We start from the raw sequence: 21,177 nt of genomic DNA, 5'->3' as shown, positions 1-21,177 counted from the left end.
GTGAAAAACAGCCCAACGGCCCAACCGGAAGTTCAGGAATGAACTTCTGGTTCGCCTATTGGGCCTGTTTTTCACCCTCCCCAGGCTCTGGAGGATTTCCTGAAGTCTAGGGAGGGTGAAAATGGCTTCCCCATGCCCTTCGGAGGACTGAAAATCAGTTGGCTGGCGCACGAATGTGCCATTGACCTATGGCAATGTCATCCCCCCCCCTATAATATTGACCCAAATTAATTCAAGATAATTTTTATCATTGTTGCGCTATAGTTCTGTAGAAATGTAGTTATTTCTTGCAACTCCACCACCTCTTTTATTTGGTCTATTTCAAAAGTGGGTTTTAGCAGGTTCTGACTAGTTGTGGAGAACCGGTAGCAGAAATTCAGAGAACTGGTAAATACCACGTCTGACTGGCCCTGCCCCCATCTATTCTCTCCCTCTTGGGTCCCAGCTGATCAGGAGGGAACGGGGATTTTGCAGTAACCTTACCAAGGAGTGGGGAAGGAATGGAAATTTTACAATATCCTTCCCCTACCAACAAGCCAGGCCACGCCCACAGAATCAATAGTAAAAAAAATTGAATCCCACCACTGGTCTATTTCTGTTAAATAATTTAAATCTCTGTAACTGTATGTTCCATTTGTGGATTTCATCCCAAGTTTCCATAATGGCAACAAAATCATATCTGTCCTCATTTATTTGAATTTCTAATTCACCCTGTTTATTCCTCATACTCTGTCATTAGTATATTAATTGCAGAGATTCTACTCAATAATTGCCATACTAAGAATTGGTGATTGATTCAAGTCAGAAAGAGAATTTTATGATTGAATGGCTACGTGAACTTGGATCTCGGTAATCTTCAGTGTGTCAAATGAATCATAACTAATATAAGAGGCTATTCTAGTATTCTGGCATGTTTGCTTTTTACCTATAATGTAAAACTTTTTTTCCTTTTTTGATATTTAATGCAACCATTTTATGAATAATTAGTTACACTTTTACTTGAATCTTATAGGCAGAGAGGATGCCAATAAGAGCAGTCTGGAAAACTGAGAATAAGAAGAAACTTTGAAAAGGAAAACAAATCAAGCCAGAAATCAAAATATTTTCCATTTCCTACAGAAACCACAGAAAGTTTCACCTCACAAGACACCAAACCTTCTGAATGTCCCGATTGTGGGAAATATTTCAATTGAAATTATGACTTAGTGATATACCAAAAAATGGGAGAGAAACTGCATGAGTGCCCAGATTGTGGGAAGTGTTTCATTCAAAAATCCCATCTAGTGAATCACCAAAGGATTCACACAGGAGAGAAACCTTATGAGTGTCCAGATTATGGTAAAAGTTTCAGACAAAAATCCGATGTAGGGAATCATCTGAAGACTCACACAGGAGAGAAGTTATTTGAATGTTCTGATTGTGGGAAACGTTTCAGTCGGTATGGCAGCCTGGTGAACCACCAGAGGACTCACACAGGAGAGAAACCATTTGAATGTCCTATTTGTGGGAAATGTTTCAGTCGGTATGGCAGCCTGGTGAACCACCAGAGGACTCACACAGGAGAGAAACCATTTGAATGTCCTATTTGTGGGAAAAGTTTCAGTTGGTATGGCAGCCTGGTGAACCACCAGAGGACTCACACAGGAGAGAAACCATTCGAATGTTTTGATTGTGGGAAATGTTTTAGTCTCAATTCCAACCTGGTGATACACCAGAGGACTCACACAGAAGAGAAACCCTTTGAGTGTTCTGATTGTGCAAAAAGTTTCAGTCAGAATTCCTACTTGGTGAAGCACCAGAGAACTCATACAGGAGAAAAACCTTTTCAATGTGGTGATTGTGGGAAATATTTCAGTCTCAATTCTAGCCTGGTAACACACCAGAGGAATCACACTGAAGAGAAACCCTTTGAGTGTCCTGATTGTGGGAAAGGTTTCAGTCACAATTCTCACCTAGTGATACACCAGAGGACTCACACAGGACAGAAACCCTTTGAATGTCCTGATTGTGGGAAATGTTTTATTCAGAATTCTGACCTGGTAAAACACCAGAGGACTCACTCAGGAGAAAAACCATTTGAATGTCCTGTTTGTGGGAAAGTTTTTAGTCAGAAGTCCTTCTTGGTGAAACACCAGAGGACTCACACGGGAGAGAAACCCTTTGAATGTCTTGTTTGTGGGAAACGCTTTAGTCAGAATTCCAACCTGGTGAAACACCAGAGGACTCATACAGGAGAAAAACCTTTTGAATGTCCTATTTGTGGAAAAAGTTTCAGTCAGTACTGCAGCCTGCTGATACACCAGAGGACTCACACGGGAGAGAAACCCTTTGAATGTCTTGTTTGTGGGAAACGCTTTAGTCAGAATTCCAACCTGGTGAAACACCAGAGGACTCACACAGGACAGAAACCCCTTGAATGTTCTGATTGTGGGAAATGTTTTATTCAGAATTCTGACCTGGTAAAACACCAGAGGACTCACTCAGGAGAGAAACCATTTGAATGTCCTGTTTGTGGGAAAGGTTTTAGTCAGAATTCCAACTTGGTGATACACAAGAGGACTCACACAGGACAGAAACCTTTTGAATGTCCTATTTGTGGGAAATGTTTCAGTCAGAATTCCGACCTGGTAACACACCAGAGGACTCACTCAGGAGAGAAACCATTTGAATGTTCTGTTTGTGGGAAAAGTTTCAGTCATAACTGCAAGCTGCTGATACACCAGAGGACTCACACGGGAGAGAAACCGTTTGAATGTCTTGTTTGTGGGAAACGCTTTAGTCAGAATTCCAACCTGGTGAAACACCAGAGGACTCACACAGGAGAGAAACCCTTTGAATATCCTGATTGTGGGAAAAGTTTCATTAAAAATGTCCACCTCATGAAGACACCAGACGACTCACACAGGGGAGAAACTTTTCAAATGTCCTCTCTGTGACCAATGCTTCAGGCATAAATCGTCCCTTATTGCCCACAAGGAAATCCACTTGAGTCAAAAGTTGATGAGTTTAGAAAAGGCTTGAATTTCATTTCTGAACTCTCATTAGGAATGTAGATCTTGAATGTATTTTTTAAATTCTCGCCTGATGCTTTTTAGTCAAATACATATCAGGATTAGACTTGTAGGTAGATAGAAAAATATGTTTCAATAAAGTCTTAAGTACCCATTTCTGTTTATCAGCAGAAATTTCTGCATATTTTCTGTGCAGAAGTTGTGGATTTCCTCAAAATGGTTTTCTGGGTAATGCTTTTTGTATATTGATCATGGAACTCCAACATATGGAGTTCCCTCTTCTACTTTGGTGTCCTTCAGATTTTGAGCCCCATAATACCCCAGCCACTCTAGAAGTAGTGCTCAAGATACAACTGTAATGTGCCATGGTGGTGCAGTGGTTAGAGTGCAGGACTGCAAACTACTTCTGGTGATTGCCAGCTACTTGCAATTTGGCAGTTTGAATCTCACCAGGCTCAAGGTTGACTCAGCCTTGCATCCTTCCGAAGTGGGTAAAATGAGGACCTAAACTGTTGGGGGCAAGACGCTGACTCTGTAAACTGCTTAGAGAGGGAATCGGGCCTGCGAATTAAGGTTGCATGTTGTAATGGTTGTTAAGCGAGATTACCTTGCTTAACTACTCTCACCCCATTCTCCCTAATGAAACCGTTAAATAAATATACACATCGTTAAGCAGAACAGTAACTATCTCAGGGCTGGGGGAATCTCTTGGAGGCCTAGCCTCTCCTACCCCAACCTTTCGGTCTGTGCATAGGATTCATCCCTGGTCCATGTGGTGGATTAGTGCAATGAACTGACATTTTACCATGCCTGCCTCTGTGTCAAAATGGTGGCTGCTTCTGGGTCACTGTCGCGTGAAAGTGGGACAAACTATTCTGTTTTGCTGACTTAACATTTTGTAAACCATGTTAAGAAGTTGTGGGTGGCTGCCTCCCACAGAACTCCAAAAGGGCAGGCCATATATCCCTGTGGAGTATGATAATTTGACAAGTACCACTTGTAACAGTATTGTGCTGCAGCTGCCAAAAAAAGCCAATGCAATCCTAGGCTGCATCAACAGAAGTAGTATTAATACAACAAGAAATGATACAGTCACTTTACAGTGCCACTGTTCAATGCAACCAACCCCCTGATGTTATGATTCTATAAATTTAGAGGCAGTTTAGAAAATACCATTTTTTGGGGAGTATAAGATGCACTCCCAGTCCTAAAAGAGAGGGAAAATTTGGGTTTGTCTTGTACACCAAATGTAGCCCCACCCACCCTCACCAGAGGCCAAAAATGAGAGGTATGGAGGCAGTGATGGTGTGTGGCAATAGCTTAATTTCGACGCTTATTTTCTTTTCTTTGCAAGTTTAATTTAGCTTTGATTTTTGGGGGGCAGTCTCTTTTATTAAATAAATAAATAAATAAATAAATAAATAAATAATAAATAAATAAATAAATAAATAAATAAATAAATAAATAAAATTTCCTCACCAAATGGACACACATTCTCTTTATGCTTTCCTCCCGTTGCGGAGCTGTCCCAACTTCAGCAGCTTTTGGCTGCACTTTTGTCGCTGGCAACAAGAGATTATCTTGAATCAATCAGGGTCTTTGCAATATCCCTGAAATCAGCAAGACGTACTCTTCCCTGTCACCATCTCTTCAGGACGGTTTAGGTCCAAAAGGACTGTCCAGTGGCAAAAGCATCGACTGCCATGTCGGAGCTCTGAGATCGCACGTCGTACCTTTGTGACGTCAGCTTCTGACTTCTGCTTTTTACTTCAAATAAAAACTACAGAAACACACAAAATCTCAGAAAGCTGCACAAATCAAAAAATAGAAAAGCAACTAAGACTATAAATTTTAAATGGCTATTTCCTAAAAAAAACAAAAAAACAACTCAAGTAGCATTTTTTACACTTACTTACAGAATTGAAGGCACAAGGGAGACAGACAGGCATATTCAGTTGCAAGCCGATGAGATGGATTGCAGGCTGCAGCCAAGGGATTTCAGAAGTAGCAGGCGAACAGCAAGGAAGATGTTCTGCCACCAGTGGCTTGGGATTCAGTCCGAAGAGCGAAGATAAGCAAGATGGCGGCTGGGGAGAAAGTTGGTAGATAGCTAGGCAGTTTGGCCAGGCAGACATGCCCGGGTCCTGGGGTGGGGGGCAGCACACTAGGCTGCAACTGATCCCAGGCGGCTGCGCAAACTACGTGAGCCTGAGGATTGGTGGGGAGCATGCTAGGCCGCAACCAGCAAAGCTTACCTTTTTGAGTGAGCGGCCATTGATGAGGCTTCTAGGCAAGGCTTCTGAGTGAGGCGTCTCAGCCAATCCACAGGTGTGAAGATGTTTTTGCATTAGCCATCCTGAGAAACACATAAGGAGCCTTTCCCAGGATCTTCTTCCACTTTCAACAACCTGAAACAATCCACATGGTCCTCCTTCCTTATTACATTCCAAAGAAAGTGAGAGTACGACAGGGCGCTTAGGCCCAGGAAAAAGGTTTAAAAAATGCAGGTTATCCCTCATGTTTTCCCCACCCACCTCCATTTGAATGGCAATATCCTGTTAGGGAACATCCGTTGTACTTCTGGGCAGCAGAAAGAAAATGTTCTGCCATTGGATACTGGCAGGTGAGAAGGTTCAGGGTAGGACTCAAGGGAAGGGAGCTGGACTTTACCGCCACTGCAGCACATCCTGGGAGTCACATCCTGCTACTTCAGGGCACGGCATTAGGCACAGGGTAACCAAGGTCTGAGATCAAGGACCTTTTCCCTGGAGTAATCAATCTGAGGTTCATATTTAAAACCAGACAAATACTTATTAGTGCAAGGCATTGATCTGATTTGTGATATCTTTTCATTGTATTTAGCTGTAGCTGCCTGATTAGCGTAGGGGTTATTTTTTTTGCAGCCTCCCTATTGACTTCGGGATGACTTTGACAATACTTTTTTGCAGCTTCCCTTACTTGTGTTCTCCTAATCACATCTGTAAATCTTTTCCTGCATTTTATCCCTCTTTTCCCTTTAACTGGTATTACAGTAAAAGGAACAGATTCGTCTGAACCGAGAAGGTCAGTGTAAGACGTGAGTTGGTGCTGGGACACTATGCAGGAGAAATTCAGTTCACAATCCGTTGGCTCAGTGGTGGTCAGTGATTGAAACTCATAAGGGAATATCTGTCCTGCTGCCTTGAATTCAGAAGCACTTCCATAGATGGAAAACGTAGACATTGTGGTGAGGTACTGATGTTTATTACTGTAAGGAGTCCCAGACTGCTCCTGAGTGAAGGAATGGAACCTCTGCCAGTTTGAACTGAGGTAACGGAATGTGAGGCAACTGGCAGTAGGAACAGAGTTATTTTCAGGTGGGGAGGGGGAGTAGAATGTCTAACTCCTTAGCATTAGAGCGTGTTAATATAATACTGTCTAAGAAATACTAATGATTGGATGGTCATTTTGAAAATCCTTTCTCAGCGAGCACCTAGAGAAACATGTGCCAAACTTCAGGTTTGTAGTGTTTGCAGTTCTGGAGATTTCATGATGAGTGGATTTTGCTTCTCTCTCTCTCTCTGTCTCTCTCTCTCTCTTTCACTCTCTCTTCTTTCTTTCTATCTATCATGTGCATTACCTCTAGCTTGGTACATGGATGATTGTATTTTGGGCTTTTTAAAAGGGGAGAGCAAGGTCTATTTTCCCAAGGCACTTTGAAAGGATAAATCAGTTGGCTTGGCCAATGTGGAGCCCAGTCCAGGTGGGCCTGCTTTGAGATGCAGCACCTGAATCTGCCTCTTATCTGCCCAGATTCCCTTTCTGGTGACTTCTGCATCCCTGTTTATCTCTACCCCAGTGTTTTTCAACCTTTTTTGTGCAAAGGCACACTTTTTTCATGAAAAAAATCACGAGGCACACCACCATTAGAAAATGTTAAAAATTTTTAACTCTGTGCCTATATTGACTATATGTAAAGTGTTTTTCCCACGGCACACCTTACACTATGTCACGGCACACTAGTGTGCCGCGGCACAGTGGTTGAAAAACACTGCTCTACCCCACTAACTGATCCGCCGCCGCCCATCAAAGTATTTAGTTTTAGTTTTAGCCCTTTTATGGGCTGTATAATCTACCTTGAAAAAGAAGCTTTCCACTGTGTTTACAGGTAATCTTCAACTTACTATGGTTCATTTAGTGACATTTCTCAAATTACATTGGCATTGAAAAAAGTAACTTTTGGCCATTTTTTACACTTATGACCATTGCAACATCCCCATGGTCATGTGATTTACATTGGCTGCTGGTTCATATTTATGGCACTTGCAGTGTCTTGGACTCATGTGATGTAACTAAGGTGGCAAGAAAAAGATTACTTGTATGCTGCAGAGCATTTTGGGGAACAGAGACTGGTGTGCAGAAGAGCCAGGTTGGTTGAGTCCCAGAGAAGCTTCAAATTGTTGGAATAAAATGCCACGTGGTGAGTTTCTGTTCATATCCTATCCAGCGTCCTCTAGTTCAGGGGTGCCAAACTCTGTTTCATTGAGGGCCGCATCAGCATTGTGTTTAATGCACAGGGCATTCCCCACACATGTTCCCACTTATTGAAGTAATGATAAAAATAATTTATGTGATTCTGTAAGACCTCATAAACCTTTAGGGCTCAGCACACAGCTAATCTTCACAAGCTAAGTAGCATCACATTTCACTATTTCACATGCATCAGTTGCAAAGGTAGGTTTCTAGAAGTCGAAAACAACTTGATAGCATTTAACCAGTGAAAACATCTAGAAAAAGCCTTAGGTAAGGATGGGACTTAGAATAACTTTGTCACTTTGAATGTATCAGCATACATTAAAATGAAATTTCATTGCATACAGCTCTCAAAGGGTCACCACCTCTAATGTATACTACATAAACATGACTAAATAAATAAATACACAATTATGCATGTATAATAAATGTGACATATAAAAGTGTTATTTTGCCTCTTATGGGGAGATGGCGGTCAAAGAGGCAGCAACTAAAACATTCCGTACAGAGGGATCTGTGGTTGAGCTTTAAGGGGTTAAAACCATCAAGTAATAAATTGCTAGAAAGGATGGGAGGCCAAGAAAAGCCCTGCAACTTCCTCTTCCGGATCACTCAATGAGCGGAAGGTGGTGTGCAGAGTGGATCCTGTGCTCTTCCCAGGATCGAAGCGGCAGCTGGAAGGTGAGTTGAGAGCAGATCAGAGGAGAGTCCGGGAGCAAGTAAGGCTGCTTGATTTCCTCCATGATGTGGATGCAGAGAAACAACTAGGCTGAAGGATGTTAGCTGCTGCAGGTTCCTTCCCAAATCTAAGCGCACTAATGCTGCACGCTGTTAAAGTGGTCGCTGCAATTTTCCTTCTGGTGGGAAGATTTTAAAAGTCTCTCTGAAGTTTAAGGTTGATTCTTTGGGAATGGCTTCCCTCCCAAAATTAGTTTCATTTTTTTTCCACCTCAAGCACAAAGTCTAGAAGCAGTTTCCACATAAAAACAAAATTAATGGTGTTCTTTTCTTTAATCAAGGCAGTCAATTTAGCCAACTCTGCTAATTCCAGGCTTTGCAGCCATTCATCCATTGTGGGAATGCAAATATTCTTTCTTTTTGCCTAAATATTCTTGATGCCATCAACATATAAAACATTAATGTTGCATTTTTTCAAGTTAGAATAGAATAGAATAACAGAGTTTGAAGGGACCTTAGAGGTCTTCTGGTCCAACTTCCTGCTTATGCAGAAAACCCTATACTATTTTAGACAAATGGATATCCAATATATTTTTAAAAACTTCCAGTGTTGGAGCATTCACAACTTCTGGAGGCAAATTGTTCCACTGATTAATTGTTCTAACTGTCAGGAAATTTCTCCTTAGTTCTAAGTTGCTTCTATCCTTGATTAGTTTCCACCCATTGCTTCCTGTTCTATCCTCAGGTGTTTTAGAGCATAGCCTCTTCTTTGTGGCAGCCCCTGAGATATTGGAACACTGTTTTCATGTCTCCCCTAGTCTTTCTTTTCATCAGACATGCCCAGTTCCTGCAACCATTTGTTTTGTCCTCCAGTCCCCTAATCATCTTTGTTGCTCTTCTCTGCACTCTTTCTAGAGTCTCCATATCTTTTCTATATTTTGGCGACCAAAACTGAATACAGTATTCCAAGTGTGGCCTTACCAAGGCATTATAAAGTGGTATTACCACTTCACGTGATCTTGGTTCTATCCATCTGTTAATGCAGCCTAGAACTGTGTTGAATTTTTTGGCAGCTGCTGCACACTGCTGCCTCATATTTAAATGGTTGTCCACTAGGACTCCAAGATCCATCTCACAGTTACTTCTAATGAGCAAAATATCACATATACTACAGCTATACATTTTGTTTTTCTTGCCTAAGTGTAGAACCTTACTTTTTTCACCATTGAATTCCATTTTGTTAGAAAGTGCCCAATGTTCAAGTCTGTCAAGATTCTTCTGTATCTTAAGCCTGTCTTCTGGAGTGTTGGCTATTTCTGCCAGCTTGATGTTGTCTGCAAAGTTGATGAGTTCCCCATGTATTCCCTCATCAAGATCATTGATGAAGATGTTGAAGACTACTGGGCCTAAAACAGAGCCTTGGGGTACTCCGCTGCATACGTCCCTTCATGTAAATGCAGTTCCATTGAACACTACACATTGAGTGCGTTTGGTCAGCCAGTTACGAATCCATCTGGTGGTGATGCTGTCTAGCTCACATTTTTCTACTTTATCTAATAGTAGGTTATGGTCTACTTTATCAAATGCCTTACTGAGCCGAGGTGGCGCAGTGGTTAGGGTGCAGTACTGCAGGCCACTTCAGCTGACTGTTATCTGCAGTTCAGCGGTTCTAATCTCACCGGCTCAAGGTTGACTCAGCCTTCCATCCTTCCGAGGTGGGTGAAATGAGGACCCAGACTGTGGGGGCGATATGCTGACTCTGTAAACCGCTTAGAGAGGGCTGAAAGCCCTATGAAGCGGTATATAAGTCTAACTGCTATTGCTGCTTACTGAAGTCCAAGTGAATTGCCGTATTTTTCTGAGTATAAGATGCACCGAAATATAAGATGCACCTTAATTTTGGGGAGAAAAATAGAGGAAAAAATTCTGCCTACCAGGTATTCATCTGGCTAGCGTCCTTAGTCTGGTCAGCTTCAGCACATACGTTTGTTGGTTTTCAGCGCACACACTTTTTATCCCCTGGGCTATGTATTCCATGTGAGGCCACACTGATCAACAATCACTTAGCAAGTGGGAAGTCTATTTGGACCAAAAAGGAGTACACTTTCCTATCTAAACTCTATCTGAGATCATCAACCAGCATGATCGATGCTATTTCTATTCTATTCTTTGCTACGCTATACTATTTCTATTCTTATCTGCTCCACAGAAAAGTTGAAGAGCACCCCTATGTATAATGCAGACTGATCTAAGCTACTGTCTCTTCTTGAAATCGTCCTTTCTAGACCTAATGGCTGTAATTTATTTGTATGTTGCCTTGGAGATGTCTTCTCATACCTCACCTCTCAGGTTTCCAAATTTTTCTTAAGAGCTGTAACCCCTAGAGGAGAATGCTGTAACTTCCCTTAGTTACGCTTTTGGTGACTGATTGCTTTGATGCTATGATCAATCCTCTTATGTCTCCTTTGTAGTAATCGTGTTTTGGTATATATATGTTGAAGAGCATACTTAAATGAGAGAATTCAAATAAGATATCCATCAGTGACGTGCAGTCAGGTGAGGCAGGGGAGGCACAGCCTTACCACTTCCATCATGAAAAGGAAAAAAAATGTAAAAGGAAAAAGGCAAGAGCTGAGGTCAGGCTGAGCTAGTTGCTGCCTCACCGTGGATGACTCTGCTTAACTGTTTAAAAAAGCCTCTACTATGAGGCAGGAGAACGGTCTGCCTCATCTAGTCTGACTTTAGGCGTTTTATGATTACTTGAGCAGAGTTAAGCAAGGGCTAAAAGCCTAAAAATTCCTGATGTAGGTGAGGCACGCTGTTCTTCTGCCTCATAGTAGAGGGCGCTCGTTTGGGCGGGGCTTCTTCAGAGGATCCGAGGCAAGAGCAGAGTTGAAATCCTCTCTGAAACAGCTGGAAAAGGTACATGTGGGTTGGAGGGAGGGGGAGGAATTCAAACTTCATCCTCCTGGTGTGGGGCTTTGGGCAAAGGCTGGAGGGAAGGACCCTGGCTCGCTTGTGCTCTCCCTCCCCAAGTGTAGTTTGATTGCAGGCAGAGCCCCATTGCCTTTTCAAACTTGTAATCAGTGAAGCTGGGCTGGATCCTTCTGGGGCTGGGGGAAAGTATGTGTGCTCCAGTATGGCTCTTTGACTGGCTTCCTGCCTCCTTCTGGGGTCTCCTCGCTGGTGCTCTCCCTCCAATCCAACTCTGTGTGTGTGTGTATGTGTGTGTGTTTGAGAGAGGGGGGGAGGAGGGAGAGAGGGAGGAAGGAGGGGAAGGGAGAAGAAAAAGAAAGAAGGAAACTTATTTTGCAAAGGAGAAAAACAAATGCTGCCGCTTTAAATCGGAATTCAGCATGGCTGGCTGTCGAATTCTGGGAGTTGGAGTCCACAAGTCTAAAAACATTTGAAACACACTACTGTGTCAGTGCCTCACAGCCATAAACCTCACCGCTCGTCACTGATATCCACAATTTGCAACAGAATTTGTTGCATTGCAGAGAAGAAAATTTTCCATTGCTTGAGAAATTGGTTTTGAAGCACAGACTCCATTTTGTTTCGTCTCTTCTCTTCCAAGTCTCGCTTAGATGTACCGGTATCCAAAGGGGTGTGTATGCTGTAGTAAAAATATTCAACGCTTTTTTTCAGCTCTAATGAGCCGTTAACGAGTGAAGGGATCTTTCATGCTTTGCCTGCTTTTCTCATTGCTGCTCCCTCAAACATTAGCACCTCATTAGGTCTGAAAAAAAGTTTGTAAAGCACAATTGATCAGAGCAGTAAGGGGAAAAGCAGGCAAAGAAGGGAAGATGTTTCACTCGTTAGCACCTCATTTGGAAAAAAGCTTTGAAAAAACTACATTCAGAGTATAAGACGTACCCAAATTTTCAGCCTCTTTTAGGGGAGGAAAAGTGTGTCTTATATTCCGAAAAATATGATATATTGACAGTATTCCTCTGGTCCACTAATTTTGTCACTTTGTCAAAGAATGCAATAAGATTAGTCTGGCATGATCTGTTTTTGACAAACCCATATTGGCTTTTGGTTATTACTTTGTTTGCTTCTAGGTGTTCACTGATTCGTTGCTTGATTATCTTTTCCAGAATCTTCCCTGGTATTGAGGTCAGGCTGATGGGTCTGTGGTTTCCTGGATCATTTCCCCCCCCCCTTTTTTTTTTGAAGATGGGAACCACATCAGCTCTTTTCCAGTCCTCTGGCAGTTCCCTGGTGCTCCAGGATTTCTGAAAGATACAGTTCAGTGGTTCTGAGATCTCACTTACCATTTACTTCAGTGATGAAATCTAAACATTTTCCCTACCGGTTCTGTGGGCGTGGCTTGGTGATCATGGCTTGTGGGTGTGGCTTGGTGGTCATGTGGCTCGGTGGGCGTGGCCAAGTCCACATCAGTTCTTTGCCCTTATGACCTACAAGAAGAAAATATACCAATTATTTTGTGCATTTAATACTTAAGAATAATGTATGATTATGTAAGAATACTTACATAAGAGCAATAAAAGTGTTGTCTTCAGGCACTAATGATAATAATGGCTTACAAAAATGTATTATCTGATGGTTGTTGTGACAGTTTTGGTTTCTTAGCCAAGAAACCGACCAAATTTTTCTTTCCTTTTCATCCTTGCTGGTGAAGACTGCTACTGCAAAAGGAAGAAAAAGAGCTTTGTTAGCTGAGGACCAGTGATGGGAGCAATGCAAAAGCACACAAAACACAAAAACACAAAACACTAGTTTTAACACAAAAGCAACACAATGCAGAAGCAGCTGCACCTCACACAAAAGCCCCCCCCCCCAAAGCAGGAAACTCACAGAGCCACAAAGAGCTCTAAAAGCAACTTTCACACTTTACACAAAAAGAACACAACTGACCCACAGCATTGTGCAACTCACAATGCAACATTGTGCAACTCACACACAATGCAAAAGCAGTACCTCACAGAAACTGGAGATTTAACAGATTAACAGAGTTGGAAGGTACCTTGTGGGTCATCTAGTCCAACCCCCAGCCCAAGCAGAATTGCCAAAGCACCCAAAATGGCCCCTGCCACAAGCAGGAAACTCACAGAGCCACAAAGAGCTCAACTTTCACACGTAACAAAAACACAATGCCATTGTGCAACTCTCAGACAATGTAAAAGCACACAAAATGTCCCCTGCAACAACAAGAGGAAACTCACAGAGAACTCACAAAACCAACTATCACAAGCACAAAATGTCACATACAGCTTGCTGTGATTTTGTGTGTGTAGTGAGTGTGAAACACTACAAAAACTCACAAAATCTCAGAAAGCTCCACAAATCTAAAAATATAAAAGCAGGTAAAACTTTATAAATTTTAAATAGCTATTATTTCCTTAAAAAAATTCCTAAAAAAAACCCAAGTAAACTTTTTTTTAAAGTTAAAAAAAACCACTTACATAAGACACAAGACAGGAGAGGCAGATTCAGTTGCTAGCCAATGAGATGGATTCCAGGCAGATTCAGTTGCTAGCCAATGAGATGGATTCTGGGCAGATTCACTTGCTAGCCAATGAGATGGATTGCAGGCAGATTCCCTTGCTAGCCAATGAGATGGATTGCAGGCAGATTCACTTGCTAGCCAATGAGATGGATTCTGGGCAGATTCACTTGCTAGCCAATGAGATGGATTGCAGGCAGATTCCCTTGCTAGCCAATGAGATGGATTGCAGGCAGATTCACTTGCTAGCCAATGAGATGGATTGCAGGCTGCAGCCGAGTGATTTCAGAAGCAGCAGGCAAACAGCAAGGCAGGTGCTCTGTGACCAGCAGCTCAGGATTTGGTCCTAAGAGCGAAGGTAAGCAAGATGGAGGCTGGGGGGGAAAGTTGGTAGTTACCCAGGTGGTTTAGCCAGGCCAGGCAGCTTCCTGTTCTTTCTAATAGCAATTATCAATCGATACCTCTCACCTTATATTATTTCCCCTTCTATTGTATTTCATTTGGATTTCACCATTCTTAACTCTCTTATTTTACTCATAGCTATTATTTTTTGAGTTTTGTTATATTCCTTCATTGATTCTTGTTTCTTTCCTCCATCCACTTATAACATTTATCCCATATCTGGTAGAATTCTGATTCTTCTTTTCCCTGGATTTCTTTAGTTAGTTTGTCCATTTCAGCACAACCCATAACCTTTCTTAGTATTCCATCTTTGCTTGGAATTAATTGGTTTTTCCATTTCTGGGCAAAGGCAATCCTTGCTGCCGTTATTATATGTAGTATTAAATACTGGATTTCTTTTTTGTATTTAGCAGACATTATTCCTAATAAAAAAAACTTCAGGTTTCCATTCTATTTTAACCCTTGTTATTGCCTCCAGCCAATTTTTGATCCTTTTCCAAAAAAGTTTAGCCTCCTCACAGGTCCGTGTATTGATTCGCATTTCCAACATTTTGGGGAGGTATATGTTAAGATTTTAGCTAACCTTGTTGGTGCCAGGTGCCATCTGTAAAACATTTTGTACTGGTTTCCTTGTATGCAACTGATAGTGTCATTTTTAAGTTTGTCCCCCAAAGTTTTTCCCATTTGTCTAATTCAATATTATAGCCAAAGTTCTGCGCCCATTTTATCATTTGTTCTTTCACAATTTCCTCTTCCATTTTATACTTTAGGAGGAATTTATATATTCTCCCCATCATCTTTCTATCTGAGCTTTGAATAATTTTATCCAATTCGTGTGGTTCTGTTTCGATGTCATATAATTTTGTATCTTTATTGTATTTAGTTTTGATTTGGAGGTAAGTTAGCCAGTCAACTTTCATGTTCTGATCTGCCAATTCGTCAATTGTTTTTAAATTTCCCTGTCTATCAAATAAGTCTCTGTAGCTTAGCATTTTGTTCAAATCTATAAAATTTGGGTGAGTCGTCCTTTCTGTCGGTGATAGCCAATTCAGGATTTTCACATAGTGGGTTTTTTTTTTATTTTGAGCCATTTTTGCAACAACACTCTTCTGATTAAATCATTTTGAAAGTATTTGTGTGTTTTATTTTTATCATCCCATAGGAATGTATGCCAGCCTGCTTGCAAATCATTGCCTTCTAAGGTCAAAATGTTTTTATTCTTTAGTTCTATCCAATCCTTCACCAATGTTATTGTTACTGCTGATGCGTATAAATCCCAATTTGGTAATGCTAAGCCTCCCCTCCCCTTGCTGTCTTGTATTGACTTTAGTTTAATCCTCGCTTTTCGTCCCTGCCAAATGAGCCTAGCGGTTATTTTGTTTAATTCTTGAAAAATTTTTTACCCGGATTAATAGGTGTGGCTTGCAACAGGAATAAGATTCTTGATAAAATATTCATTTTAATTGTCACTATGCATCCCATGAGTGATAACTGAATATTTTTCCAATTTTCTAAATCTTTGTTTATTTGTATCACTAATTTATTAAAATTATCATCTTTAATTGTGAAACATTTTGCTGACACCCAGATCTCCAAGTAATTCACTTTTAGTTATTTGCATTCTGGTTGCTACTTCAGTTCCTCTTCTTGCTTTTTTGTCATGTTCTTGGTTATCATTTTTGTTTTGTCCTTATTGATCTTTACTCCTGCCACTTCGACATATTCTTCTAATTTTTGAATTAATTTCAAGCTGGATTCTAATGGGTCCTCTAGAACAAATACTAAGTCATCGGCATCGGCTTGGGCTTTATATTCTTCATTTTTGAGTCTTAAACCTTTTATTCCCTGGTCCTTCTTAATTTCATTTAATAAAATTTCCAGAATTAATATAAATAGCAAAGGAGAGAGGGGGCATTGTTGGCTGACTCCTTTTTTTATTTCAATCTTCTCTGTTAGATCTCCATTTATCAGAACTTTGGCTGTCTGACTGTTATAAAATCCTTCTATTCAGGCAGCCGGGAGAAAATGGCCAAAATATGACCATATCACCTGGGTATATGATCCCCCAGGCTCTAACTAGCTTTTGAATATCAATATAGACTTAATATAGATTTTTATTAAGTTGCAACAAACCTTACTGGAACAGTGTGGCAAGACGCTGTAAAGGAGGGGCACAGGAAGCCAGGCGTAAGCCAGGTAAGATAGAACAGAGGTGAAATGGCCAGTAGCTTAAGACATTATAGGAACTTCTCTTTTTGTATTTTTTCTATGTACTTCTCTGGAACATGGCATAAAAGTAGTGTCCTGGGTGTCCAAGGCAGTTCAGATTTTGGTGTGTGAACACGCTGAACTTGATGCATCAATAAACCTGTTTGTGGTCTCACGTCCCATTTTTCTTGAGCATTGTGGCGAAAGCCTCAATCTGCTGCAACACTATCATTTTTATAATTTTTTCTCTAAATTTCATCTTGTCCAATAGTGTTATTCTAAATTTCCAGATTACATTGTCAAATGCTTTTTGTGCATCAAGGAAAACCAGTACCATTTGTTTCTCTGGATGCGCCTCGTAATACTCTATTATGTCTAGGATGACTCTCGTATTATTTTTAATGTGTCTGTGAGGTAAAAATCCGCTTTGGTCCGTGTGTATTCGTTCATTTAAAACCTATTTAATTCGTCCTGCCATAATTGCTGCAAATATTTGATAATCGGAGTTTAGTAATGAAATTGGCCTGTAATTTTGAATTTTTTGTAGGTTGGTTTCTTCTTTTGGGATTAGCGATATTATTGCTTCTGTCCATGATTCAGGTATCTTGGCTTTTCCTAAAACTTCGTTAAACATTTCCACTCCTAGCTCTTCCAATATTTTGTTATATTTGTATCACTCCACCGATATTCCGCCTGGTCCTGGGGTTTTATCATTTTTCTGGTTTTTCAGGACTAATTCCACTTCGGCTAACGTTATTGGCCTGTTTATTGCCTCCCTTTGTTCTTTTGAGATGTGTGTTATCTCTTCTGTGTTTAAATAATGTTTTATTTTGATTTCCTCCATGCTATCTTGCGCATATAGTTTTGCGAAGTATTTATGAATAATATGCTTCTATTCTTCCGCTCTGTGTTCGGCTTCAGGAAAGCCTTCGGAGCCTGGGGAGGGTGAAAAACAGCCCAACGGCCCAACAGGAAGTTCGGGAATGAACTTCTGGTTCGCCTATTGGGCCTGTTTTTCACCTTCCCCAGGCTCCGGAGGATTTCCTGAAGCCTAGGGAGGGTGAAAATGGCCTCCCCATGTCCTTCGGAGGGCTGAAAATCAGTTGGCTTTCATACGCATGGGCATCAGAACTGAGGACTGCTGGGCCAGCAAATATGGCTCCATAGGTTCGCCATCATGGATATAGACCTAGGGCAATGTAATTTGCCACCCCCCCTTTTAATTTTGACACAAATTCATTCAAGATAATTTTTATCATTGTTGTGCTATAGTTCTGTAGAAATGTAGTTATTTCTTGTATATAGTGCAACTCCACTAGCTCTGTTATTTGGTCTATTTCGAAAGTGGTATTTAGCAGGTTCTGACCAGTTGTGGAGAACCGGTAGCAGAAATTTTGAGTAGTTCAGAGAACTGGTAATTACCACGTCTGACTGGCCCCGCCCCCATCTATTCTCTGCCTCTTGGGTCCCAGCTGATCAGGAGGGAATGGGGATTTTGCAGTAACCTTACCATGGAGTGAGGAGGGAATGGAAATTTTACAATATCCTTCCCCTGCCAACAAGCCACACCACGCCCACAGAATCAATAGTAAAAAAATTTGAATCCCACCACTGGTCTATTTCTGTTAAATAATTTAAATCTCTGGTAACTGTATATTCCATTTGTGGTTTCATCCCACCAAGTTTCCGTAATGGCAACAATATCATACCTGTCCTTATTTATTTGAATTTCTAATTCACCCTGTTTATTCCTCATATGCTGTCATTGGTATATTAATTGCAGAGATTCTACCCAATAATTGCCACCAAGAATTGGTGATTGATTCAAGTCAGAAAGAGAATATTATGATTGAATGGCTACGTGAACTTGGATCTCAGTAATCTTCAGTGTGTCAAATGAATCATAAGTAATATAAGAGGCTATTCTAGCATTGTGGCATGTTTGCTTTTTACCTATAATGTAAACCTTTTTTTCCTTTTTTGATATCTAATGCAACCATTTTATAAATAATTAAAGTTACACTTTTACTTGAATCTTACAGGCAGAGAGGATGCCAATAAGAGCAGTCTGGAAAACTGAGAATAAGAAGCAACTTTGAAAAGGAAAACAAATCAAGCCAGAAATCAAAATATTTTCCATTTCCTAAAGAAACCACAGAAAGTTTCACCTCACAAGACACCAAACCCTCTGAATGTTCCGATTGTGGGAAATGTTTCAATTGAAATTATGACCTGGTGATATACCAAAGGATGCACACAGGAGAAAAGCTGCATGAGTGCCCAGATTGTGGGAAGAGTTTCATTCAAAAATCCCATCTAGTGAATCACCAAAGGATTCACAAAGGAGATAAACCATTTGAATGTCCTATTTGTGGTAAAAGTTTCAGTTGCTATGGCAGCCTGGTGAACCACCAGAGGACTCACACAGGAGAGAAACCATTTGAATGTCCTATTTGTGGAAAAAGTTTCAGTTTCCATGGCAGCCTGGTGAACCACCAGACGACACATACAGAAGAGAAACCATTTGAATGTCCTGTTTGTGGGAAAAGTTTCAGTTTCCATGGCAGCCTGCTGATACACCAGAGGACTCACACAGGAGAGAAACCCTTTGAATGTCTTGTTTGTGGGAAATGTTTTAGTCAGAATTGCAACCTGGTGAAACACCAGAGGACTCATTCAGGAGAGAAACCCTTTGAATGTAGTGATTGTGGGAAATGTTTTGGTGTGAATTTTAGCCTGATGATGCACCAGAGGACTCACTCAGGAGAGAAGCCATTTGAATGTCCTGTTTGTGGGAAATGTTTTAGTCAAAATTCCAACCTGGTGATACACCAGAGGACTCACACAGGAGAGAAACCCTTTGAGTGTCGTGATTGTGGGAAACGTTTCATTAAAAATTTCCACCTCGCGAGACACCAGACGACTCACATAGGAGAGAAACTTTTGAAATGTCCTGTCTGTGACCAATGCTTCAGGCATAAATCGTCCCTTATTGCCCACAAGGAAATCCACTTGAGTCAAACGTTGATGAGTTTAGAGAAGGCTTGAATTTCATTTCTGAACTCTCATTAGGAATGTAGGTCTTGAATTTATTTTTTAAATTCTCGCCTGATGCTTTTTAGTCAAATACATATCAGGATTAGACTTGTAGGTAGATAGAAAAATATGTTAGTTCAATAAAGTCTAAGTACCCGTTTCTGTTGATTAGCAGACGTTTCTGTATATTTTCTGTGCAGAAGTTGTGGATTTCCTCCAAATGATTTTCTGGGTAATGGAAGTAGTGCTCGAGATACAACTGTAATGTGCCATGGTGGTGCAGTGGTTAGAGTGCAGGACTGCAAACTACTTCTGGTGACTGCCAGCTGCTTGCAATTTGGCAGTTTGAATCTCACCAGGCTCAAGGTTGACTCAGCCTTGCATCCTTCCGAGGTGGGTAAAATGAGGACCCAAACTGTTGGGGTCAAAACGCTGACTCTGTAAACTGCTTAGAGAGGGAATGGGGCCTGCGAATTAAAGTTGCATGTTGTAATGGTTGTTAAGCGAGATTACCTTGCTTAACTACTCTCACCCCGTTCTCCCTAATGAAGCCGTTAAATAAATCTTCACATCGTTAACAGAACAGTAACTATCTCAGGGCTGGGGGAATCTCTTGGAGGCCTAGCCTCCCTTACCTAAGGTGACCAGATTTTCAGATTGGTAAAGAGGGACACCTTTGGGTGGGGGTGGGGGCTTGATTAAAAATTTTATACGGAGCAACAAAATTTTTCAGACAACGCAAAAAGAGTATTGAAATGTTTTTTTTTATTTCAACATAACTACAATTTACAAATATAAATTGTAACTGTTGCTGAACATCAAAATTTTGATCACGTGACCATGAGGATGCTGCAACAGTCGCTAAGTGTGAAAATGGTCACTAAGTGTGAAAAATGGTCATCAGTCACTTTTTTCAATGCCATTGTAACTTTGGTCACTATACCACCTTTCTGGCCACAGTTCTTAAGTGGATAACTGCAGCTGATAAGTTAGTAACATAAGTGAATCTGGTTTCCCCATTTGACTATATGACCCTAGGACAAACCATCATAAATACGGATCTGTTGCCAAACATCAAAATTTTGATCATGTGACCATGAGGATGCTGTAATGGTCGCTAAGTGTGAAAATGGTAGCTAAGTGTGAAAAATGGTCATCAGTCACTTTTTTCAATGCCATTGTAACTTTGGTCACTAAGCCCATTATACCACCTTTCTTGCCACAGTTCTTAAGTGAATAACTGCAGCTGGTATTTTGTATTTTGGATAGAATCTTTTTTTAAATAGCCTAAGGCAATTTAAAAAAAAGAATCCAAACATAATAAATTGAAGTAAAACATTTCAAACTATTCTTTCTATGCACAATATATTTCAAAGTATTGTTCGTAGAATTTTTAAACATGGTTTCACTTCAATTTATTTTGGATAGAATCTTTTTTTAAATAGTCTTAAGACAATTTAAAAAAAGAATCCACACAGAATTTTTAAAAATCCTATGCACAATAAATAAAATATTATTTTAAAATGCATTAAAAAAATAAAAGAAAAAAACCCAGCTCACTTACCAGCAGGCTTGCACTACAAGTCAACCCAATCCTAGGCTGCATCAACAGAAATAGTATTAATATAACAAGAAATGATATAGTCAGTTTACAGTGCCGCTGTACAATGCAACCAACCCCATGATGTTATGATTCTATGAATTTAGAGGCAGTTTAGAAAATACCATTTTTTTCGGAGTATAAGATGCACTCCCCACCCCTAAAAGAGGGGGACAATTTGGGTGTGTCTTGTACACAAAATGTAGCCCCACCCCCACCGGAGGCCAAAATTGAGAGGCATGGAGGCAGTGATGGTCTGT

The 21,177-nt window shown here is 40.7% G+C and overlaps 1 protein-coding gene and 1 long non-coding RNA gene across 2 annotated transcripts in view; both read left to right on the top strand.

Annotated features, from left to right (window-relative positions):
- LOC106543493 (uncharacterized) overlaps positions 1-19,491 on the top strand; it is a 41,780-nt gene extending 22,289 nt beyond the window's left edge. The window contains 3 exon segments of the mRNA XM_087708064.1: positions 1,203-2,882; positions 2,884-3,015; positions 18,346-19,491. Of these exon segments, the coding sequence (XP_087564190.1) occupies positions 1,203-2,882; positions 2,884-3,015; positions 18,346-19,329 (2,796 nt within the window). The 3' untranslated portion in view covers positions 19,330-19,491.
- On the top strand, positions 8,063-13,701 carry LOC148047487 (uncharacterized). The gene is made up of 3 exons (XR_015696145.1): positions 8,063-8,204; positions 10,673-10,757; positions 12,302-13,701. It is a non-coding gene; the product is annotated as an uncharacterized LOC148047487 (long non-coding RNA).
- Positions 19,492-21,177: the final 1,686 nt, after the last annotated feature.

The sequence above is a fragment of the Thamnophis sirtalis genome, unplaced genomic scaffold (assembly GCF_051295495.1).
Source record: "Thamnophis sirtalis isolate CommonGarterSnake01/CBP01778 unplaced genomic scaffold, rThaSir2_p1.2 scaffold_3, whole genome shotgun sequence".
Taxonomy (NCBI): Eukaryota; Metazoa; Chordata; class Lepidosauria; order Squamata; family Natricidae; genus Thamnophis; species Thamnophis sirtalis.
This window is presented reverse-complemented; position numbering and strand designations above follow the sequence as displayed.